Source organism: Pantherophis guttatus, chromosome 2, assembly GCF_059756535.1.
Source record: "Pantherophis guttatus breed Tessera chromosome 2, ASM5975653v1, whole genome shotgun sequence".
Lineage (NCBI taxonomy): Eukaryota > Metazoa > Chordata > Lepidosauria > Squamata > Colubridae > Pantherophis > Pantherophis guttatus.
Genome location: NC_142064.1, coordinates 253,840,256 through 253,866,071, shown reverse-complemented (window position 1 = coordinate 253,866,071; position 25,816 = coordinate 253,840,256). Strand labels below are relative to the sequence as shown.

Here is a 25,816-nt window from a genome sequence, read left to right as displayed (position 1 = left end):
CGGATGCATTGCTTTTTAGAATAGAGTGAATAGAAAGTTATCCAGTGGTCATCTATCAGAGCCCGCTTCATTACATTAATATCACTGCTGGTTGTCTCCCCTTCTTCTTCTCCTTCTCCTTCTTCTCCTCTCTTTCCCCACTTCTTCCTTCCAAGTCAAGAGAGTGAGTGGACTAAGAATATGGGTGGGACATAGGTAACTACATGGAACCAGGATAAACTCCTCCATTCTAAAATCAATCTTCTGTTTTTCATTCTGACTTTAAAACTTGGCCTTCAGAGTAGGTGTGCAATTTGGACTTGGAAAGATAGAAACTAAATGAGTGAAACCCAGTGGTGGGATTCAGCCGTTTTGGGCCTGTTTGGGTGAACCAGTAGTTAAGTTGCTGGCTGGCCCTTCCCCTCCCCGCCTCTTCAAGGAGTCCAAACGTGCCCCATTTTGGCTCCCAGGTAAGTGCAGAGCGGCCTACTAAGCCCAAAATGGGGTGCCGGGGGGGCAGCGCATCCCCCCCCATGGCCCGTTTTTGCTCTCGGGGTTGCAGGAGACTGAGTACTGCCTGTCAAATCCCCTGGCCATGCCCACCATGGCCACGCCCACCCAGTCGGTCATTAGGGTAGAGAACTGGTTGTTAAATTATTTGAATCCCACCACTGGTGAAACCCAAACATTTAGTTCCCAATGAAATATGGTCTCTCATTTCTAATGGAAGGAGAAGAACCTGATTGCCTACAAAGGGGCTCCAAAGCTATGTAGAATGTTTTATTTCAAAGCACCTTCTTCAACAATCTAGTTGTGAGTCATTTAGGGGCTCATCATCATATCCTGGGATGATTCATTCTGTTGTATAGGAGGTGTGCCACCCACAACTCCTTCCAACTACTTTCCCAATCCAGACACCTGATTTCTTCCTCAAGAGTTGCGGTAAACACCTGCAACTAAGCTTACAGAAACAGGTTGAGAAGTAAAGAGCAGAAATGGCTATCTCCATGTCTGAATCCGGCTAAAAACACCTCTCAGCTAACTACCCTATGGGCAACTTCAAGCACCAATTCACTACTGATGATTGCAACTAAGGAATAAGCTGGTCTCCTATCCCACTTGGGCAAAAATTATTTACTAACTTGGAGGCTGGCTTTGTAAAACCAGTTACACAACTGTATCAGACTGGCTGTTTGAAGAAATTTTGAAGAACTGTCATTTCCTCTTGCGAAGACTATAAATCTTGCTACTAGCAAAAAAACCCCCCAAAAGTTATAAAAGATGGATGAAGATGGATATATGAGTATAGATCCAAGTAAGAGAGATTGTCCCTTGCCAGCCATTAAAGGGAAGAAAGGTAATATCTAACAGCTACTTATTTTTCTTTATTTTACTCTGCATATTGGCTCTAAGTTTTTTTTAAGAGAAGTTAAGAAAAAAGTAAAAGTGAATCAGTCTCTATTGTTCTGGGGGCGGGGGGCGTATTACATTTGTTAAATGTCATTTCTGTTTAACAGCGAACACTTTCCTTGATTATCTACATGTCCTTTGCTTAGTTTAAGTTCTTTCTGTATATCTAGCAATTATTAGAGGGTGGGAGGGAGAGTTTGATCTAGTGGTTAAGGCACCAGAGTCCAGACTAGGAATCAGAAGCAATGAATTCTAGTTCTGCCTTAGCCATAAAAAATCAGCTGGAGGATTTTGGGCTGGTTATTTTTTCTCAGTCTAACTCACCACACAAAGTTGTTGTGTGGGGAAAATAGGAGGAAGAAGGAGTATTACATATGTTCATCCCCTTGAGTTGTTTATAAAAATAATAAAGGCAGGATATTAAATAAATGTATCAATTACATCCAGAAGCTAGAGACTAAAATAGAGAGGCTGGTTGGCTGGCAGGATAAACAACTGAGCTTTTAAAAATGGCAATAAATCTCATTTCGTACAATGGGACAACATTCTGGAAAGATAAAAACCATTTTTAAAGTTTACAGAGTTACAGAATATCAGAGTGGGAATAGACCTTCTAATCCCTGCTTAAGCAGAAGATCCTATATACAATGACAGACAAATGGCTGTTCAGTCTCTTCCCACAACCTCTGGAGGCAAGCTGTTCCACTAATTAAATTGTTCTCACTGACAGGAAATTTCTCCTTAATTCTAGGTTGGATCTCTCTTTGATAAGCTTCCATCCGTTATTTGCCCTCAGGTGCTTTGGAGAATAAATTAATCCCCTCTTCTCTTGGCAGCCCCTCAGGAACAGAACAGAACAGAACAGAACAGAACATAAAAGAACAGAACAGAACAGAACAGAACAGAACAGAACAGAACAGACTAGAGACTAGAGACTAGAGACTAGAGACTAGAGACTAGAGAATAGAGCTGGAAGGGACCTTGGAGGTCTTCTAGTCCAGCCCCCTGTTCAAGCAAGAGAACCTATACCATCTAAGACAAGTGACTGTCCAGTCTCTTCTTAAAAACCTCCAGTGATTTCCGGAAGCAAGCTGTTCGCTGATAAATTGTCTTCAGTGTTAGGAAGTTTCTCTTTAATTCCAGGTTGCTTCTCTCTTTGATTAGTTTCCAACCATTATTTCTTGTTCTGCCTTCTGGTGCTTTGGAGAATAATTTGACCCCTCTTCTTTGTGGCAGTCCCTGAAATACTGGAATACTGCTATCATGTCACCACTAATTCTTGTTTTCTTTAGACTAGCCAGACCCAAAACCTGCAGCCGTTCTTCATATGGTTTAGTCTATAGGCCTTTGATCATCTTAGTTACACTTCTCTGAACTTTCCCCAAAGTCTCAACATCTTTTTTTTTTTTTTTTTGTGGTAGGGTGACCAAAATTGGTTGCCGTATTCCAGGTTTGGTCTTATTAGAGTTTTGTAAAGCAGCACTAATACTTGATTCTGTGCCTCGGTTTACACAACCCAAGATTGTATTAGCTTTGGAAAACTACTATCATGTCACCTAGTCCTTCTCTTTGTTAGATGAGACGTACCCAATTTCTGCCACCCTCCTTCATCTGTTTTAGCCTCCAATCATCTTTGTTGCTCTTCTCTGCACTCTATCTAGAGTTGCAACATCTTTTTTATATTGTGGTATCCAAAAACTGGATCCAGTATTTCAGGTATGGTTTTACTAATGTAGGATAAAGTGGTACTAATATTCATGTGATCTTGATGTTATCCCTCTGTTGATGCAGCCTAGGACTGCATTGGCTTTTTTGGCAGCTGCAACACACTGCTGGCTCATACTTAAACGGTGGTCTGGTAGAACTTCAAGATCCCTCTCACAGTTTGACAACTCATCTTATGAGTGGAACACTAATATTCCACGATTTTTATACTAGTCTAGTGTATTACTAGTATGGATTGTCACCATGGTAGAATCATACTAGTGGAACTCGTATGATAACTTGTCATGCTAGTGGCAGTTTTTATAGAATGAATTTCCTATATTACGCTTCTTTCTCTCCCTGGCACAGCACTGTATAACGTGTTATGTTTCTTGTTTTGCAAAATGTGCTTCGGAGAAATCAAGTAATCCCATTCTTGCCCCATCAAATTGTCTACAATATTGTTTTCCTCCTTCTCTATCACCTAATGATCCAGTAATCTTAGACAGAAGAAAAGAAAAGAAAAGAAAATTGGAAGAAAAAGGAATACAGATTCACATCCATATGACCAGAGGCCCCTCAAGATAAACTTGCCTTCTTTGAGATTATAATTTCATATATGTGAGAGACAGAGAAGTTTGCAAAAAGTTTAGTTTCCTTTTCTGATCATTTATGCTTTATAAAAATAGCAGATTGAAGGGAAGAATGCATATGAAGAATGTAATGGACTACTCCCACATTTTGAATATTTAAAAGTCTAATTTGTCTTCCTCTGTGTGAGTGGGAAATGAAGTTACTGTGTCCCATGATGTACTTTGCTGGCTCTGGCTGGAGAGAAGCTCTGAGTGGGAAATTCCAGCAGCTTCGCCTCTGTCACAATATTTGTATGGCATTTACTTAGGGTGGCTTTGCTTCTTCCTGTAGAGCAGATGTTTCCAATCCACTAGATGTGATTGATTGCTAAGGCTTTACGAGTGGAATGGGATTCTCTCTAATCAATTACTGCAAAAATAAAATTGAGATGACTTTTCCCTAAGTAGTTTGATCAGGCTATGTTTAAAGAACTGAGCAACAAAGCAACTTTAGAGAATACCTCATTTACATACCAAATGCCTCTTACTTTAATAGCACATGCTCTTTTTATGTATTTTTAACATTAAGCAGGCAAGCTATTTAATGCTGAGTTGGGAAGCTTGGTTGCATTTTTTAAAAAAGCTTCTCTAGATGAATGGTGGTAGTGTTTTGCTATTGTTGTTGCCTTACTCACATCACACTTCCAGGTGCACACAACAGTGTCCACAGCACCCCCAGCTGTTTTATTTTCCAACTGAAACATCCCTTTAAGGTAGACTAGGCTGAGAGAGGGAGTATGTTCAGCCCACAGTCACTTTAAATTCCTGTGGATGCAGGTGGATTTCAACCTGTTCAAGAACTTTTATGTTACAATACCTAATTTATTTATGGCACATCATACATGGACTAGCAATATATATTAACATTTCACCTAGATGAGTAAAACTTAATAAAATATAAATGTCAAAATGTGACACCTTGGCTAACGGATCTCAATAGAAGGTGCTACAATAAAGGAAATTGAACGGCATGTTAAATGTGGTTGGCAGGCATTTGGCAAGCTAAGCATAATTTTCAAGAAAAACCTTCCCCTATGCCTGAAGAGAAAAGTTTTCAATCAGTGTGTGCTACCTGCTCTAAGCTATGTTGGTGAAACATGGACACTAACCTCACAATCGATACAAAAGCTACGAGTGGCACAAAGAGCCATGGAAAGATACATGCTCGGCATCACAAGACAAGACAAAAAGGCCTGCGCATGGATTATTTATTTATTTATTGGATTTGTATGCCGCCCTTCTCCCGAAGGACTCAGGGCGGCTCACAACAATAAGAAACAGAAAATACAAAAGTTAAAAGACAAATTAAATCAGAATATCCAATAAATAAGGTTAAACGTGGGAATACAAATTCAAATTCAAGATTTAAGAATTTAAAAAGCTACAAAATCAGATTAAAAAGCTACAAAATCAGATTAGAGAACAAATGGAAGTATATACGATGCCATCAAGATAGTAAAAGAATTAGAAGAGATGTTAATGTTTAAAATAGAAGTTAAGCGGGAATTTTTCTTACTGGGCATGACAGATGGCAAATATGACAATAATGTAACCTATTTAATATTGCATATACTTACAGCGGCAAGACTAGCATTTGCTCAAAAATGGAAGTGTAAAGAAATACCCTCAGAAGAAGAAGTAATACACAAAATGTACAGCTGTGCAGAGATGGACAGACTCACTTTAGAACTCAAAGACAAAAGTGAATCAACATACTATTAAGTCTGGAATAAATTTTATAATTGCTTAGATAAGAGGAAGAATGCCAAAAACAAGGGATAACAAATGTCTGGAAATGTATATATCAATGTATATCAATATATCAATGTATATTGAATTTGTCAATGTAATATAGGTTTATTAAATACATGCATAGTTGTTTAGGAAGTAAAATACTGCGTACTTGATATATAATGAAATAGGAGATATGTAAATTTGTATATAGATCAAGTAATAGATTACTTATTAACTTGATTTAGACGCAAATGTTAGAAACCAGGGATGTTGAGCAATGTCCATTGTTTTACTTTTAAAACTAATAAAATATTTTTAAAAATTAAAAAAAGAAAGACAGTAAAAGAATGGAAATGGAAATGGGCTGGTCACATAGCAAGACAAACAGGACAGGTGGACCAAGGCAGTCATAGAATGGATCCCACTTGATAAAAAGCATCCACGTAAAAACACCTAAAACAAAATGGATCGATGATATCAGCAAGTATTGAGCCATGGTGGTGCAGTGGTTAGAGTGTAGTACTGCTGGCTGCCTGCAATTTGGCGGTTCAAATCTTACTAGGCTCAAGGTTGCCTCAGCCTTCCATCCTTCTAAAATGGGTAAAATGAGGACCCAGATTGTTGGGGGCAATATGCTGACTCTGTAAACCATTTAGAGAGGGTTTGCCATCAGTGGTCTAGGCCATCTGACCACTGAAGCACAGCATCATTTATATTAAAACAAAAATCAGATACTGGACTGGTATACGGCCTCAGTTTACAGCTGGTCACAATGTGAACTACAGTTTGACATAGGACCCCCGCAGTCACACTGAGGAGAGGATACTGCACCCCATTTATACAGAGAGTCCCAGCAGGCACCATGTGAGGTGTGAATCCTATTCAGGATTGCCCATAGCTGAAGGGATAGTTCAAAATTTGGCACCTTTTTTCCTGGGGTCATTTATATGTCTTCCTATGTCTGGGTGTTCAGTCACTTATTTGGCTTTCCATTGGGAATAAATGTTAAAGTTACAATACTTAATGTAAATTAAGGAACGGATGATGAACTTCATAATTCCCTTCCAATCCCACAGATCCTTCGATGAATCCTCTCCTGTGGAAAATTTTGTTTGGCATTTCGGCTGTAGGAAATGTGGTCCTGGGTGTGCTTTTGATTGTTCTCATTCTTCCAGGTAAGAAATGTTCTGCTTTGTTCCTTCAACCTATCATCGTCCTCTCCTGCTACCATATAGCCATAGAGTGGCACAGTGGTTAGAATGCAGTATTGCAGGCTGACTCTGCTCACTGCCATGAGTTCGATCCTGACTGGCTCAGCTTTCCAATCTTCCAAGGTCGGTAAAATGAGGACCCAGATTGTTGGGGGCAATACGCTGACTCTGTAAACCACTTAGAGAGGGCTGGAAAGCATTGTGAAGTGGTATTTAAGTCTAAGTGCTATTGCTATTGCTGTAAGTGCAACTCATCTACTAAACAGGAGTGATGCAGATAAACAATGGTGGTTTAAGATTATTTCTACTACTCAGGTAATATTTTTATTGTCACATTTGTCACAGTAACACAATTTGCCATCACTACAGGCAGTCCTTGACTTATGACCAGTTGCTTGGTGATCATTCATAGTTACGACAGACTTTCCCGTATCTATTTATGACCCAGTTTTGAAGTTCGGAGAGCCCCTCCCCCCAAGTCAATTTGGGGCACTTGACAACTGGCCTGCCTTTGTGGCTTTTTGCAGCATCCTGTGTTCAGGTGACCACCATTTTAAGACGTTATTGGTGGGAAATTGGCATTTACTTCCAGTTTCCAGAAAAAAATGTCCATTGGCTTCATGGTCTCAGCACAAAAAAAAAAAATCATGAAAATGGCGCGCAGTCATATGATGACCCATTTAATGACCTCATTGACCTAACACCAAAATTTGGGCTCAATTGCAGTCATACGTTGATGAGTACCTGTAAGTACCCCATTGTATGTTCCAAGATATATTGGATGATCAGAAAATATGCCGAGAGCATCACAACATTTTTATGTTTTTCCCATCCCATTTGCTGAAATGCCAACTGCATAGATCTGAATAGATTCTCAATATGCAATCCACCAGTCTGAGTGAAGAATATATATTATGCTGCATACATCATTTGTAATGTGTGAAATTGTAGAGGCTAAGTGTTATAAACACTTAGATTTATATACTGCTTCAGAGTGCTCTACAGCCCTCTCTAAGCGGTTTATGGAGTCAGCATTTTGCCCCTAACAATCTGGGTCCTCATTTTATCGACTTCGGAAGGATGGAAGGCTGAGTCAACCTTGAGCCAGTCAGCAGAATTCGCCTCCAATACTGCATGCTAACCACTGTGCCATCACGGCTCCTTCAAGATGCTCTTGAAAAGATAGGCTAGATCTGTTTCCAAATTGACACGGGGAAAAGCATGGCTTAGGTCCAAAATAAAAAGAAGGTATGTGATTAGGCAGACACCTCCCTAATTCCCATGTGTATAGATCATACCACATATTTGAGAGGATTTATATGAGACCATATGAGATGAGATTGGCCTTATCACTGTGAGCTTCCAGAGATTCTCTCAAGATCCGGTTATGCCAGCAGCCCTGGGGAACTAGTGAACTAGTGAGGTGCCTCCATTATTTTTAATATCTCTTTGTCTATTATTCTATGTCTTCGTTTGGTTTTTCTACTGTTTAATGTATTTATTGACTGTGAGGTCCCTGTCACTTTCTAAGCTTGATTGTTTTCTTGCAGATGTTTCATTACCCAACTAGGTAACATTATCAGTGCTAGAAAGAAGTGGAGTTTGCATTATGTTACAAACAGCTTGCCCTGTCAGTGTTGGTGGGAGTGTTATTAAGTGTTATTGATAATTATAAATATATGATTATAATTATTAACATAATAATTAGTTTTTAACAGTTAATTGCTTTTAGTTCTGTTTTACACCACCCAGAACAGGGGTGAAATGCTCCCAGTTCAGTCTGGATTGCCCGATCCGGTAGCGATGGAGGCGGGTAGTTCGGAGAACCAGTAGCAAAAAATCCCTGCCCCACCCCCATGCCTAGCTGAGCCGCACGATCATCATAGGCTTTTTTTCTTCTAAATGCCTCTGACGATCCAAGCTGAGTTTTTTTCTTTTAAATGGCTCTGACGATCTAAGCTGAGTTGCCTGATCAGAAGAGGGTTTTTTTGGACTTCCGGTTTCCTTGTCTTCGGCGACGGCGGCGCTCTTTGAAGCTCCGCCAGCCCCGCCGCCTGTAGAGCCGCTTCGCGATCGAGAAGCGGCTCGAAAACTTCAAAATCCTGAGGATTGTTGGAGGAGAGATAGCAGGGCACAGGTCGAGCCCCTGTAACCCCCCAGGGAATCGTTTCTGGGGAGGAAACAGGCGCGGCTCCCTTCCAACCTGCTGGAACTCCGGGCGGCGTGGGACGATTCTGCTCCTGCAGAACAAGCCGGCTGCAGGAAACTTAAAGCGAAAGAACTAGCTTTAAAAAACAGCGAAACTACCTGAATCCTGAAATTTGGAAACGCAAGTATTAGCACTTTGTTGACTTTTCAATCTGAGAAAATGCAAATGAGTGAAAGTGCTTTGAAAAAACATGGCGCCTAGCTTCAGAGTTAACGAGCCAGCGAGTGTGGATTGGTGAAGTTACTTTGTTTTGCTACAAAGTTTCCAAGTTGCTACTAAGCTGCCTCGCTTGTTATAAGAGAAATAACTGGGAAATTTTTTCCCTTTTCAATATTGGACTTTGCTTTATTTTAACCCTTGTTTGATCAAATCTGGGGGACTTTTTTAGAAGTCTTTGTGCAGGAGGGAAAGGAAAAGGAACCTCCCTCTTTAGAAAAACTAGATCACGAGCCAGGATGGCTTCAAAGAAGCAGGAAGGGAAGGCATTAGGGGGGGGGATCCCCCACACACAAACAGCAAACGCAACTTCCCCCTGCTCAACAGTTACAAACTCAGAAAAAAGAATTTGATGTGGCAGATTTAAAAGAATTTATTTCTAAAACTTTGGATGATAAATTTCAAGAATCACAACAGGAACTTCAAAAATCACATCAGGAATTTTTGCAGGAAATTAATGAAGTTAAAGACATGGTGAAACAGAATCAAATTATGGTGACCAAAAAAATATCAGAAGTGGCGTCTGGCCTGGCAGATTTTATTGGGAAAGTTGATTTTAAAGTTGAAGAATTTAAATCAGAAGTTAATGTTAGGATGAAAGACAATGATTATAAAATTGATGAAGTTGACAATAAAATGCAGAGAATTGAAGATGAGATTGTTATGATACAATTCCGGGCGATGGAATTTGCCATACGGCTTCGGGGAATTCGAGAGGAGGAAAGACAGGACTTGAAACAAGTTTGCTCTGAAGCCCTGGCTAAGATTTTACAAGTTAATCCTGATTTGGTATTTCATAAAATAGATAAAATTTACAGAGTGAACTCTTGGGTGGCCAGGCAAAGACAATTACCCAGAGATGTGGTCATATACTTTACTGAGAGAGAAATTAGAAATGATATCCTGCAAAAATCTTTTCACACTTCTATACAAGTGGGGGGCTCACGGCTTGTAATTTTTAAAGAGTTACCTCCTAAAATGCTGAAAGCTAGAAAAGAATTCGGTTTTCTTGTTAAGGAATTGAAAAATTTACAGATACCCTTCCGGTGGGATGCACCAGCTGGGGTAATTTTCAGATATAAGGGAGAAGGATATCGGTTGAATACCGTGGAGAAGGCGCAACACTTCTACAGTACTATTCTTATGGAAAGAACACCATCTCCACGTACATCTACAGTTCTGGAGATTAAGGAGAGTGAAGAGAGGCAATTGAAAGAACAGTCTAAGCAGGAATTAGAAAACGTGCAAGGTGCAGAAGGAGGTATTCTGAGTGAGCCATCGCTGGATTCTTCTCCAATTTTGGATTTGATTCAGTTGACTGAAGTTAAAGATCAACGTATAACTAGAGCTCAATCCAAGCTACTTAAACAGAAGCAACAACAACAACAGGAAAGACAAGACAAGAAGGCAGTTAAGAGCACTGCACAAGAGATTGGCGCTATGGGAGGAGCGAGATCGAAGCTCGCGGATGAACTTCAAGTATATTGCTCCGCGCTCCAGAAAGAGGCTAATGACCTTTAAGTGTTTATCTTGGAATGTCAATGGGTTGAATTCAGCACAGAAAAGGAAAAAATTATTTACATATTTGAAACAATTTAATAATGATATAATATGTTTACAAGAAACGCATATTACAACTCAAGATCAAAAATATTTGATAAACTCAAAACTAGGAGCACATTATATATCTTCAACTTCGCAGAAAAAGAATGGTGTGGTTATTTATGTAAATAAAAAATTAACAGCAAAAGTTATAGAAGTAGATCAAGATGGTAGATTTGTAGCAATTGAATTGTTTACAGCAAATGGTCAAATTCTTTTGATTGGAATTTATGCTCCCAACCAACAACAGGATTATTTTTACAAGATGTTACATACTAAAATATTGCAATGGGACTACAGATCTATTTTAATTATGGGAGATTGGAATGGAGTAATTGATTCTAAATTAGATAAAAAGAGCTTGGCAAAGTCTAGAATTAGATTACCACAGACCTTTTTTGATATGAAAGAAGATATGGAACTAAAAGATGTTTGGAGAATACATAACCCAAATGAATTGGATTACACTTTTTTTTCTGATAGATATAGATCTTTTTCTAGGATTGATTTTATCTTGTTGTCAAATGATCTACTTGTTAAGACAAAAAGAACAAAGATTTTTCCAAGAATTTTGTCTGATCATAGTCCTGTATGGATAGAAATCGAGATGGATAAGGTTGAGAGACGTTCTTGGAGATTAAATGAGAACCTGTTTAGATATGAAAAAAATATAATAGAACTTAAAAAGCATTTGAAAGAATTTTTTGAAATAAATTTGAATAAAGGTACCCCAGTTGAAATTGTTTGGGATGCAAGTAAAGCTTATATGAGAGGGGTACTTATCTACATGAATTCTAAACATAGACTGTTCCGACAAAAGAAAAGATCTGAGTTGGAAATGGAAATAAAGAATAAAGAACAGTTACTTATTAAAAACCCAACAGATGAAAGAATACGAAGTGCTATAAAACTTTTGAAAGACCAATTCCAAATGCTTATGGCGGAACAAGTTGCAACAAGTTTACAATACGCGAAGCATAATACATTTTGCAATGCTAATAAACCGGGCAGATGGTTGGCTTACACATTGAGGAAAAAACAAAGTATACGGACTATTGATAGTATTGATATTGGAGGGAAAGAAATCTTTCAACAAAAACTAATTAAAGAAGCTTTTGTGGATTATTATACTAAACTATATGCCAAAGATGAGGTGCAGAATGGACTTATAGAAAAATATTTAAAGGATAAGAGAGTTACAAAAATTACTGATCAACAAAAGGAAAGAATGAATTATCCTATAACAGAGGAGGAGATAACAGCAGCAATTAAACAGCTAAAAACAGCCAAAGCTCCTGGCACGGATGGTTTGACTGCAGTGTATTACAAAACTTTACAAGCTGAAATGGTGGGACAACTTAGAGATTTATTTTGCAATATTCAACAAGGGGGTAAAATACCCCCATCCTGGACAACTGCTTATATATCTTTGATACCAAAAGAACAAGTTGGTCCTAAAAAACCAGAGAACTACAGACCAATATCTCTTTTGAACACAGACTATAAAATTTACGCGAAGGTATTAGCCAACAGGTTGATGCCAGTAATCCAAAAGGTGATTCATGAGGACCAAGCGGGATTTATTGAGGGTAGATACATGAAGGACAATGTAAGGCAAGTAATAGACTTATTGGAATATCTTGATAAGAATAAACAGATTTCTGCAGTGCTGGTCTTTTTGGATGCGGAGAAGGCCTTTGATAGAGTGGATTGGAATTTTCTACTAAAGACTTTAAAAAAGATGGGCTTTGGGGACCAGTTTACACAGGCAATTTCAGCAATTTATCAAGAGCAAAAAGCACAGATTATTATTAATGGAAGTTTGACGACAGAGTTTAAAATTGAAAAAGGAACAAGACAGGGATGTCCGTTGTCCCCACTTTTATTTATTTTAACATTGGAAGTCTTGCTAAATACAATACGGGACTCAAAAATTTTGAAAGGCATAATGATAAGGCAAGAGGATTATAGAGTAAAGGCATTTGCAGATGATCTGGTGGTTACCCTATCACAACCAATGGAATCAATAATCTTGATGAACGACATTATACAAGACTATGGTAGAGTTTCAGGTTTCAGAGTGAACTCAAAAAAGACTAAAATGATAGTCAAAAATATGACACAAGATCATAAACATGAGTTTGAAAGGAGGGCAGGTTTTGAAATTGTACCTAAGGTAAAATATCTTGGAGTTCAGGTTGCAGAATCAAACATGAAATTGTTTCAAAATAACTATGAGGTGTTGTGGCGAGAGGTTCAGAAAGACATGGAGACTTGGAAAAAGCTGCAACTGTCTTTACTTGGAAGAATAGCAGCAGTTAAGATGAACATTTTGCCAAGATTTCTGTTTTTGTTTCAAATGATTCCGGTGCTTAAAAGTGATAAACAACTGAAAGTTTGGCAAACTGGACTTAATAAGTTTGTCTGGAACGAGAAAAAGCCGAGAGTGAAATTGAAAATTATGCAAGATGTTCCAGAAAGAGGAGGCCTTAAACTTCCAAACCTACAGTTATACTATGATGCAGCAGCTTTAACTTTAACAAGTGATTGGTTTGGAAGTAAAAAGGCTGGAATATTGAATGCAGAAAGTTTTGATCTTGAATTTGGATGGCATGCTTACCTATTTTATGATGACAAAGTTGATAAAGTATTTAAAAGTCATATACTTAGAGACTCTTTGATGAGAGTTTGGAAGAAGCACCGACTCAAATGGGATTATAAAATACCGCTATGGCTGGATCTTGGTCATACCTTGTGGAATACAAATATAATGTCACTCGGGGGGTTTTTATACAAAGAGGTTCTTTTTACAGATGCGGGCAGATGGCAGTTGAAGACATTGCAGACACTGTTGGACGAAGGGATTAATTTAACCTGGTTACAATATAATCAATTACAATTGAGATGGAAAGAGGACCAAAAAACTGGTATTATGTTGCATGAGGAAGAATTGGTTAGACATATAAGAGAGAAAGGTCCAATGCATATTAAAAGGCTTTACAATGTTTTGCTAGAAAGGGATTCAGAAACGGAATTAGTTAAAGATTGTATGATTAAGTGGGCACAAAATTTTGAAGAACCAGTGATGTTGGAAACATGGGAAAAAATTTGGGTTCAGAATGTTAAATTTACACAGTCGCAGAATTTGAGGGAAAATTTTTATAAAATGTTTTATAGATGGCATCTAGATCCTAAAAAGTTGTCATGTATGTACCCTAATGTTCAGCCAAAATGTTGGAGATGTGAATGTTTGGATGCTACGTATTATCATGTTTGGTGGACCTGTAGGAAAGTTAAGGCTTTTTGGATAAAAATATGGTGGGTCATGCAGAATGTTTTGAAGAAAAAAATTCAATTTTCTCCACAATTGTTTTTATTGGGCATAGTTAAGGGTTTTACACGGGATGAAACAAAATTAATATTGTATATGATAACAGCAGCAAGATTGTTGATAGGTAAATATTGGAAGAATGAAGCTTTGCCTACTATCGAGGAATGGACTTCGAAGATGGCTAGTTTTGCAGAGATGGCGAAGATTTCAGCATATTTAAAAGATTGTTCACAAGAGACTTATGAATGGGAATGGAAAAGGTGGATAGAATATGTTCAGAACAAATACCAAATTAGAAAGTATCAAATAGCTTTTATTTGAAAACAATGTATTAGAAATATTTTAATATAAAGAGACAAAGAGGGAAAATTATGTAGGGGGAGGGATGGGTTCAGGTATATATATCAGTGTTATTAGTTATGAGTACATAATAGGGAAGTCTGGGGGGGGGGAGGGTTAGGGAGGGTTAGGGAGGACGGGAAGTTTGGGGAGGGAGGTGGGGGGGTGAAAAAAAGGGGTGAAAATGTAATTGTAAAACTTTTGCAATAAAAAAAAAAAAAAAAAAAAAGAAGAGGGTTTTTTAAAGAAACTTTTTTTCTTTTAAATGGCTCTGATGATCCAAGCTGAGTTTTTTTCTTTTAAATGGCTCTGACAATCCAAGCTGAGTTGCCTGATCAGAAGAGGGTTTTTTAAATAAACTTTTTTTCTTTTAAATGCCTCTGACAATCCAAGCTGAGTTTTTTTCTTTTAAATGGCTCTGACGATCCCAGCTGAGTTGCTTGATTGGCAGAGGGTTTTTTAAAAACTCTCTGACGATCAGGCAACTCAACTGGGATCGTCAGAGCCTTTTGACAGTATTTTTTTACAACCTCTTCACCGAAGAGGTTGTAGATAAAATGGTTTTAAAAGTTAAAAAAAAAATTGGCCACGCCCACCCAGTCACATTACCCCCTCCCCACCAAGCCACACCCACAGAACCGGTAGTAACAAATTTTAGATTTCACCACTGACCAGGCAAGGGCTCGGGACAGGGGTTGCTCCTCTGTCCTGGTCCTATTAGACCTCTCAGCGGCTTTTGATACCATCGACCAAGGTATCATGCTGCACTGGCTGGAAGGGTTAGGGGTGGGATGCACCATGCTGCGGTGGTTCTCCTCCTTCCTCTCCGACCGGTCGCAGTCAGTGTTGGTAGGGGGGCAGAGGTTGACCCTGAGGCCCCTTGTATATGGGGTGCCACAAGGGTCGGTCCTCTTGCCCCTTCTGTTCAACATCTATGTGAAGCCACTGGGTGAGATCATCCATGGTTTCGGGGTGAAGTACCACCAGTACGCTGATGACACCCAGCTGTACATCTCCACCCCGGACACCCCAAGGATGCCCTTGAAGTGATGTCTCGGTGCCTGGAGGCTGTACAAATCTGGATGGGGAGGAACAGACTCAGGCTCAACCCACCCAAGACCGAGTGGCTGTGGTTTCCGACATCCCGATATAGTCAGTTGGTGCCATCACTGACTCTTGGGGGCGAGTTGTTGGCCCCCACGGAGAGGGCTCGCAACTTGGGGGTCCTTCTGGACTCAACAGCTGTCTTTAGAATTCAAACAGACAGGCACCAGCCACATAACTCCCCGGACTTAACAGCTGTCGATAAGAAGAAGCTAACTGCAGAATAGAAGAGAAAGAACTGGAGAAGATAACAAAGTACAAAGACCTACAAACAGAGATAGAACAACTATGCCAAAGGCAGGCAAGGGTAGTACCAATAGTAATAGGTGCCTGGGGTGCAATCCCAAAACAACTGGAGCACCACTTGAACACCGTTGGCACTGACAAATTCGCCATCAGTCAATTGCAAAAGACGGCTTTATTTGGAACAGCTTCCATCCTGCGACGATATCTATAACACCGTCAAACCTCCAGTTCTTGGTAAGGACTCAATAGGTAGACAAAAACGCCAAACCCAGTCTGAACATCTGGCTGACTGTGCGATGATCAACAACAACAACAACAATACTAGGTGATGCATGAATTGAAGAGATCAGCTAGAAAAAAAATAAGAAAATATTGTGATTTGCAAATTGAAGTTGAGCGATTATGGAAGAAGAAATCAGTGGTTGTACCAATAGTAATAGGATCCCTTGGAGCAATACCCAAAGGGCTGCCTAGATACATGGAAATTTTGAACTTATCAGACCTGAATATCCTGACTTTGCAAAAAACCCGCCTTACTCAAAACTGCCCTATATGAGTATAGGGTGCTACTTAATAGACACTACGTTAATAGCTCGGAGGTCCTTGGTTAGGACTTGAACCAGGGGTGAAATGCTCCCGGTTCGGATTGGATCGCCCGATCCGGATAGGGATAGCGGCAGGTAGTTCCGAGAACCGGTAGCAAACATCCCTCCCTCTTCCCATGCCCATCTGAGCCGCGCAATCGTCAGAAGCTTTTTTTTTTTTAACTTTTAAAAGCATTTTTTTCTACAAACTCTTTGGCCGAAGAGGTTGTAAAAAAAATGCTTTTAAAAGGCTCTGACAATCTCAGCTGAGTTGCCTGATCATCAGAGGCTTTTTTTTTCTTTTAAGCCTCTGATGATCAGGCAACTCAACTAGGATTGTCAGAGCCTTTTAAAAGCATTTTTTTTACAACCTCTTCAGAGATTGTAGAAAAAATGCTTTTAAAAGTTTTTTTAAAAGTTGGCCACGCCCACCCAGTCACATTACCCCCCACCAAGCCATGCCCACAGAACCGGTAGTAACAAATTTTACATTTCACCACTGACTTGAACTGTTTATTTTTCCCCAGTCCTAGACTTTGAATTGAATTGAAGATTAACCACAATAATAACAACCCTAGGCAAATGTCGCTCACGAAGTTTTGCTCTTATTCATAGGATTTTTCTTTTTAAAATAACTCCTTAAACCATCCTCCAAACAACAAAACCTACAAAATTCCAATGTTTTCTATTTAGTAGAGACATTTGTTTTGTGAACCAGGATAAATAATCACAAAGGTATTTATTTTGCGATCCAGAATTAATTATCTCGGATGGCATCCACGCTCTAAAGTTGATTTATTTCTTAAGCTTCACAGAATGTCAGTGTTCCGAATCTTCCATCGAAGCCAATCTCCAGTTGCGTAATGAATTGTATTCCTTGCCGATCAGCTAAGGACAGTATAACAGGTAAGATCTGCCTTTTCCAGCATACAGTAAAATCGGAGTCTTTTCATCTCCCTTTTCAAAGGTATGCAGCATAAAAGCTCATATACAGTTAGTCCTTGATTTACAACAGTTCGTTTAGTGACCATTCAAAGTTACAACAGCACTGAAAAAAGTGACTTATGATCGTTGTTCACACTTTTGACTGCTGCAGCATCAGCAGTCGTGTGCATGCACCAGCATGGTCATGTGATCAAAATTCAGATGCTTGGCAAGTGGCTCATATTTACAACGGCTGAAGTGTCCCAGGGTCAAGTGATCAGTTTTTTGCAACCTTCTGACCAGCCAAGTCAATGGGAAACCCAGATTCATTTAACAACCATGTAACTAACTTAACAAATGCAATGATTCACTTAACAACCGTGGCAAGAAAAGTTGTAAAATGGGGCAAACTTGCTTAACGAATGTTTCACTTAGCAACATATATTTTGGGCTCCATTTGTTGTGGCCCGTCGGCTGCCAGCAGAGCTAGCAGCGAAGTCAGACAAGGAGGAGGGAGAGGGGGAGCCTGGGACAGCTTCGGAGTCTTTGGAAGGCTCTGATGAGGAAGCAGAATCAGAGGCAGAGGCAGAGCCGGTGCCTTCCATCCACCCCAAGGTGAAGAGGCAGCTGTCTTCGGGCCTGAGCTGAGTGAGGCGGAGGAACAGGTGGGGCCCATCCCAAATACATGTATGCGAGGAGAGAAGAGGAGAGGAGAGGAGAGGAGAGGAGAGCAACGGAAGGCAATAAGCCGGCTCTCAGGGAAAAGAAGTTGTAGATGCTAGCCAAACCCTCCCTGGCTGGGAAATAAATATTAGGAGTTTGGGAGTGGCCTATTGTCGCAGACAACTGTTTCGTTTTCCAGTGTACATCAATCAAGTCGGATTCCTTTGCCAGAAACAGGTTTGTCGGGACTAATTGCTTTGTATTTGAGGTGCCAAATACAGAGTCTTCCTGCTGGGAAATAATAGATAGTGAATTTGCCTCAGCCCATGTGAACAGGAACTGCTTCTGTTTGGCTTAATCATGGAAGGACTTATCTTGAGTTTTCATGTGAACAGAAGGGGAAAAGACTGTAATTTGTGACTAATTATTTTTGTTTTTTTCTATCCACATGAATAAAGACTATTCCTGCCCTGTTTTAAAAAGGGGGTTGTTTTACTTATGAGTAGGTGGTTTCTCATTGCTTGAGAAATGAGCAATGATTGTGGTCATAAACCGAGGACTACCGGTATATCAACAGGTCACTTCTGTCTGTAGTAACTACACATTGCTCTGGTAGTGAGCATTGTTAGACAAACAGGGATCCAATTACCACATGAATTAAGCACAAAAAACCCAGGTTTCACCCATCCGGGCCTCGGACAGTATTCCCCTTCCTGTTTGTTTCTGCCTGAAGTAAGAAAAATAAACTGCTCACTATTTTTCTCTCTTTGGCCACAATCCAGCAGAAAGTGAAATGCTTTCTCCCAATATTAATAAGAGAGATGCTACCTAGCAGTGGTGCATTTCCAGATGAAATAAATTCAGATACGGATGTATTTCAACTATATCCCATATCTCAACCCTATTAATACAGGTAGTCCTCAATTTACAATTCATTTAGTGGCCATTCGAAGTTACAATGGCATTGAAAAAAAGTGATTTATGACTGTTTTTTCACACTTACGACCTTCGCAGCATCCCCATGGTCACATGATTCAGATGCTTGGCAACTGAAGGCAACTGCCTCATATTTATGATGGTTGCAATGTCCCGGGCCATATGACTCCTTTTTGTGACCTTCTGACAAGCAAAGTCAATGGGGAAGCCAGATTCACTCAACAACCATACAACTAACTTAACAACGGCAGTGTTTCATTTAACAACTGTGACAAGAAAGGTTGTAAAAAGGGGCAAAATTCACCTAACAAATGTCTCACTTAGCAATAGAAAATTTTGGGCTCAATTGTGGTCGTAAGTCGAGGACCACCTTTAACAAACTCACTTCCTGGAGGATGAGATTTTGGAAGAGGAAAAGTAGATGAATCTTAGCAGGAATGTGTGGTCTCTCTCTCTCTCTCTCTCTCTCTCTCTCTCTCTCTCTCTCTCTCTCTCTCTCACACACACACACACACACACACACACACACACACACACACACACACACACACCAGGATAAGCCAGAAGGATCCCGGTTTGAGACCTCAACTCTCTCTCTGAGTTCCAGGGTGTCTGTAGGGGATAGTTTTCTGCATGAATTGTTGGTAGCTGAATAAGTAGCCATACAGATAGTCCTAGATTTACGACCTCAATTGACCCCAAAATTTCTGTTGCTGAGCAAGAGGAGTTGTTAAACGAGCTTTGCCCCATTTTACAACCTTCCTTACCACGATTGTTAAGAGAATCACTGCAGTTGTTAAGTTAGAAGAGGGGGGTCAAATTATTCTCCAAAGCACCAGAGGCCAGGACAAGAAACCATGGTTGGAAACTAATCAAAGAGAGAAGCAACCTGGAATTAAGGAGAAACTTCCTAACAGGGAGGACAATTAACCAGTGGAACAGCTTCTCTTCAGAGGTTGTGGGTGCTTCATCACTGGAGGTTTTTAAGAAGAGACTGGGCAGTCACTTATCTGAAATGGTGTAGGTTCTCCTGCTTGAGCAGGAGGCTGGTCTAGAAGACTTCTCAGGTCCCTTCCAATTCTATTCTATTCTATGCTATGCTATGCTATGCTATGCTATGCTATGCTATGCTATGCTATGCTATGCTATGCTTTGCTTTGCTTTGCTATGCTATGCTATGCTATGCTACGCTACACTATTCCATTCCATTCCATTCTAGTAACACGGTTGTTAAGTGAATCTGGCTTTCCCATTGACTTTGCTTGTCAGAAAATCACAAAAAAGGATTACCTGACCTCAGGACACTGCAACCGTCATAAATATGAACCAGTTGTCAAGCATCCTAATTTTGCTCACATGACCATGGGGATGCTGCACTGGTCTTAAGTGTGAAAACGGTTATAAGTCACTTTTTCAGTGCCATTGTAACTTCAAACAGTCACTACACGAATGGCTGTAAGTTAAGAACTACCGTACTTCTACTACATGGTTACGGAATGGAGGAATTTCCCCATTACTGGAATTCAGGTAGAGCAGAGGGTTAGTCATCCTTAGAAGGGCAGGGCATTTTAATCAAGGGCTCAGTTTTCTCCTTCTGAGAAGAAGGCTGGCAAGGCCCAAGGAGATTCTGGATCTGTAATGCAGACACACAGAAGTTTATTTGAATAAATACAACTAAGGGGAGAGGTGAAAAAGAGTGCTAAACATCAGGTTTACATGGCATATCTTTATACTGATTAATATTTATTAATCTGAGCAAATCAAGAAAGGGAGAGTGGGAACAATATTGAAATATTGACCTAAATTTTCCCCTTTTTAAATGGGAATTTTAAATTTGGTTTTAAATTATTGGGGTTTTAAAAATTTAAATTTTAATTTTAACAAATTTATTTAATTTGTTTTATCTCTATTTTAAATTTTGTATCTATATGTTTTATTTTATGGCTGTTCACCGCCCTGAGTCCTTCGGGAGTAGGGCGGTATACAAATTTAATAAATAAATAAATAAATAAAATGACAGTCAAGTCTGCAATGCAAGGAAAGAAGACCTCTTAAAGCCAAATGTCTGACTGTGGAATCAGCATTTAAGCAATATATTGTAAGGTCCTGGAAGTTTCCCCGAGCCACTGAGATGCCAAAGAGAGTGTGACTCAAGACGAGGCTTGCAAAAAGAAGCAGATTTTATTTTTGGCCAAAACAAATTACTGGGTGAAACTATATCCAGAACATACAGACACAATGCATGTAAGGAATAGCCACACCTTGGGGAAAGTATGACATCCTTTTATACCTTCAGACATCAGTTTAGTACCCAATTCTGGCCCCCCCTGGCCCATGCCTTCCTTGTAGCCCTGCATTGGCCGTGCAGCAAGGAGCAGGGGGGTTGAGTGCTTAGCAACAGAGGGGCTGGGTGCTTAGCAACACAGGTATTTGCTTGATGTAACCCTGCCAGGCCATGACATACCTCACCCCAGGCACTGAATTGTACACAAAAACAAGATAACAGGAGTTAGATCACTGGTAGAAGCAAATGGCCGAGGCAATTCTAATTCTTACAGGAGCAAAGCAATTCTTACAGAAGTGAAATAGCAAGTTATTATTATGTCCAGTAATTCTACCTATTCTACTATTATTATGTCCCTTCAATATATATATACACAAACATATATGCACACACACACACACACACACACACACACACAGAGAGAGAGAGAGAGAGAGAGAGAGAGAGAGAGAGAGAGAGAGACTGCAGATTTTGCAGAATGGGCATGATTTTTAAATAATATATGCAAGTGATAATGTATATATACCAATTACGAAAATTATGTGACTTCATAACATGCACAAAAAAAAAAAAAGCCTTCACACTTTAAAAGGTGTATTGCTTAGGAGCAGAAAATAAAATAAATTTTAGTTTATGGAGCAAAAAAAACAACCATCATTTGAAATTAATTGATGTAATTGTCTATAATTTCTTGGCTAAATTTACCTTGCTCCCAAGGCTTTCAGTTAGAAAATCTTCATCTAATAATGAGCTAGGACTTTTTTTTTTTCCCTAAGCCAACTTGCTTTTCTTGAGGATTAGCCAGCAGGTTTCCCAGAGATTAAAGAAACTGATTTCTTTTCTTCATGGATCCCACACCCTTTCCCTTACTGGAATAAGGCTTTTCTTTTCTCTTCTCTTCTCTTCTCTTCTCTTCTCTTCTCTTCTCTTCTCTTCTCTTCTCTTCTCTTCTCTTCTCTTCTCTTCTCTTCTCTTCTCTTCTCTTCTTTTCTTTTCCTTTTTTTCTTTTCTTTTCTTTTCTTTTCTTTTCTTTTCTTTTCTTTGAAAGATAGAACTATCAGATTGTGAGCAAGCCTCTTGGACTTTTAGAAGATATAATTTCAGCATAACTTGGCCACCAGTTACAATATTTCTTATTAATTAAATAAACCAGATGGCATCAGAAAGATGGTAATTCCTTCTTCCTTGCAACTTTTCTTTCTTCCACACAGCAAATCTGACTCTGGATCCGAACACAGCGCATCCCCAGCTTTACGTATCCTCTGATTTGAAAAGCGTGAGATGGAAAGACATGAAACAACATGTGCCCAGCAGTCCTATGAGATACGACATTATGGCCAGTGTCATAAGTCACCAGGGCTTCAATTCTGGGAAGTGGTGCTGGGAGGTAGAGGTGGTGGAGGGAGGAGAGTGGTGGGGGGTGGGAATTGTTAGGGAAACTTCAAACAGAAATGGGCGGATTCTTTTCGATTCTCGTGGAGGCTACTGGGCAATTCAGCGAATTGATGGACGGTATGAGGCGGTCACCCATCCCAGGACGAATTTGACATTGTGCCATCCTCTGAAAAGGGTCCGAGTTTCTCTGGACTATCCACAAGGCCTCTTAGCATTTTTTGATGGTGACACGAATGCCGAAATCTTTGCTTTTCCAAAAGAAAATTTTCACGGAGAGAAGATTCACCCATGGTTCTTGATCTATAAGTGGAATGGACAGCTTGTCCTTCACCCATGATATAGTGGAACAATGGGGTCATCATGCTGGAAGAGCTTCAGATTTCAATTCAATTTCTTTTGTCCTTCTTTTCCCTCTATCGCAGGGGTGTCAAATTCAATTTCATTGAGGGCTGCATCAGGCCTGTGGTTGACCTCAGGGAGCCAGGTGGGCATGGCCGACTGGGTGGGCGTGGCCAGCTTGATGCCACCTCCCAAACTGCTGGCATGTTTCTTCTTTGCATTGGGTAGACTGGGCCGAAGCCACACTGGCCCGATGTTTCCTCTTCGCATTGGGTAGACTGGGCTGAAGCGACTCGGGCTGGGCCCTTACATTTTCCAAGACGGCCTCATGGGCCGGATCTGACCACATCGTGGGCTGGATCTGTCACATGGACCTTGTGTTTGACACCCCTGCTCTATTGCCACCCCAAATGCCATCCATAACCACAAAGATCTCTTCTAGATCAACAATTTCCTGAACGGCAATAATTAGCTGTGCTTCAAAAATAACTTTTTAAAAAGTTTAATGAAAAAGAACTGGAGGCATAAATCATGTTTCAATCTTTCTCCTGAATTTGAGGATTGTGCCCAATACTTATTTGTGAGGGATCCTTGGTGGTCTCTGAGATTGGTTGTCTTCCTGCATTCCGGGCAGTGTCCAGCCAGCCAGCCATGCCTGCCCTCCCACTGCGGCAGCCCACATGGATCCCAGGCAGCAGAGCTTCAGGGTCTTTCTTGATTCTCCTTGTAGCACTGATACCCTTGGCTTTTGAAATCCAACACTCTTGGATTTCAAGAGTGCTCGGGCTCAGCAGCTGGAGAAGCAGCGCTGGATTTCAAAAGCCAAGCAACTCAGTGCTACAAGGAGAAGTGCCGCTCATCAGTGGTGGGATTCAAATTTGTTAACAACTGATTCTGTAGGCATGGCTTGGTGGGTGTGGCTTGGTGGGTGTGGCTAGGTGGTCATGTGAATGGGTGGTCATGGCTTGGTGGGTGTGGCTAGTTGGTCATGTGACCAGGTGGGTGTTGCTAGTTGGTCATGTGACCAGGTGGGTGTGGCTAGTTGGTCATGTAACCGGGTGGGCATGGCTAGGTGGTCATGTGACCGGGTGGGCATGGCCAACTCGACATCACTTCTTTGCCCTAAGGACAGTTTTATGTATAAAAAAAGATATAACAAAAGATAGTTTATTATTAGTTTATTATAAAAGTGGTACACAAAACTAGATTGTTACAAGAGTTTTAAAGTATTAATGAAAAACTATTAAATACTTAACAAAAAACAATAAAACTTATTTAAGGTATTGCCAAATCGCAGTTTTATTGGCATCCTCAATTGCCTCTTTTTTCGCTTTCGCGCGAGCATCATCAGCACTGTGATTTGCTCTAAACCACTTCTTAACTACAGGAATAGGGTCCCATTTCTGTGGCGGTAGGCCAATTAAATTTATGATCATTAAGTTGGTTATATTAGAAACGGTTAGGCGACTTCTGCTCTCTGAACATATGATGTTCATTTGTGAAAAACCCCTTTCCGCTTCCGCTAAACTTACAGCAATTGTTCTGCCAATAGCTTTAGTTTTTTTAATACTGTTACAGGATTTGCATATTTCTCGGAATCTTTCAAAACATTTTCTATAAAATCTCTAAAATCATTGATACTAATTTTGTAATTAAAAATGTCACTAAATGCATCCAGTTCTTTTTCAGCTGCTTTCCATGGAACTACTACTTCTTCAATATTCCAGTAATCTGGCTCCAAAACATTTAGAAATTGTAATTTATTTATCTTGAAATTGGCTATCTGTTTTTAAATGTTCACAATCCATTAGTCTTTTCTTTAAATTTGTTATGATGCTTTCTAAAAGTCTTTCCCGAGGAAGACTAACAAATCAATGATTTTCTACTAATTTTATATGTTTGAAGGTTTCTGAAGTAATTAATCCATCAACTTTTTGTTTGTATGCACCCTTTTCCTTTCTAAGCATTTCAAATGCTTTAATTTATTTTATCACCAATTTTTCAGCCTTTATGATGTCTGTATTTCTTGCTTGCAGTGCATTGGAAAGAAGAGAAATTTCTTCTAGAATATTGATCATCAATGCCAAATCAGTGATAAAATGTATATTTTCAAGACGGGCAGCCATACCTAAGTATTTTTGATTTGAATGAAAATAGTGATGTAACACTGGATAAACTCGCCACACAGCTAGGATTGACCTTAAACTACAGGCAGCCCATCTTGATCCAAAAACTCTACCAATCTTTATGATGTCAATTTCAAGTTCTTCGGATATTTTGTTAAGTTCAATTTGGTTCTTATTGGATTGATGAAAAATAGCATATATCTTTTCAATAAATATTTTAAAATGATTTATTTGCATTATTTGCTTTATGGAGTCATCTAAAACAAGTTAGAGACAATGGTCTAAGCAGTGCCATATTATGATGTTTGGAAACTCTTTTGCTATTCTAGTGCTCACTCCAGATTTTCTCCCAAGCATAACGCTGGCACCATCAAAGCAAAATGCTATTAATTTTTTTTGTAGGTAGTACTTAGTAAACCCAACATTTTTAAAACTTTCCATAAGTGAAGAACACATTGTCTCTGCATCTTGTTTTTCCAATTCAACTAGCTCAAGGAAAATTGTTGGTGGAGTTAACTGAATCCTCAACTTTTAAGTAAAGTATAAGAACTGGTTTGCAAGATATCGTTGAAGCTTCGCAATAATTAAATGTATTTTCAGATTTTTTTTCAATAATTTTAGTAAATAATTGTTTTTTAATGTCTTTTGCAATGAAATCAACTATTTTCACTGCAGTTTTATGTGAATGCGATCCTATTCCCAGATCGACTCCATTTTTAATTTGTGATTCTATTGCAGCTTCTACATCAGAAAATGGTTTTAATCTTTGGGCCAGATTGTAAACTATGTCGACAAGTACTACCTAAATACATCTCTGTCATCTTGTCCAGTCCTTTATTAATTGCATC

At 39.5% G+C, this 25,816-nt stretch overlaps 1 protein-coding gene and 1 pseudogene across 1 annotated transcript; one reads left to right on the top strand and one right to left on the bottom strand.

Moving 5' to 3' along the window:
* The first annotated feature begins 897 nt into the window (after positions 1 to 897).
* On the top strand, positions 898 to 25,194 carry LOC117667966 (zinc-binding protein A33-like). The gene is made up of 4 exons (XM_034421603.3): positions 898 to 1,336; positions 6,536 to 6,634; positions 17,109 to 17,207; positions 22,320 to 25,194. The coding sequence occupies exons 1-4, from the start codon at positions 1,261 to 1,263 to the stop codon at positions 22,838 to 22,840; spliced, it is 795 nt and encodes a 264-aa protein (XP_034277494.2). The 5' UTR covers positions 898 to 1,260; the 3' UTR covers positions 22,841 to 25,194.
* On the bottom strand, positions 24,114 to 25,409 carry LOC148115600 (E3 SUMO-protein ligase KIAA1586 pseudogene; annotated as a pseudogene).
* Between the last annotated feature and the right edge of the window lie 407 nt (positions 25,410 to 25,816).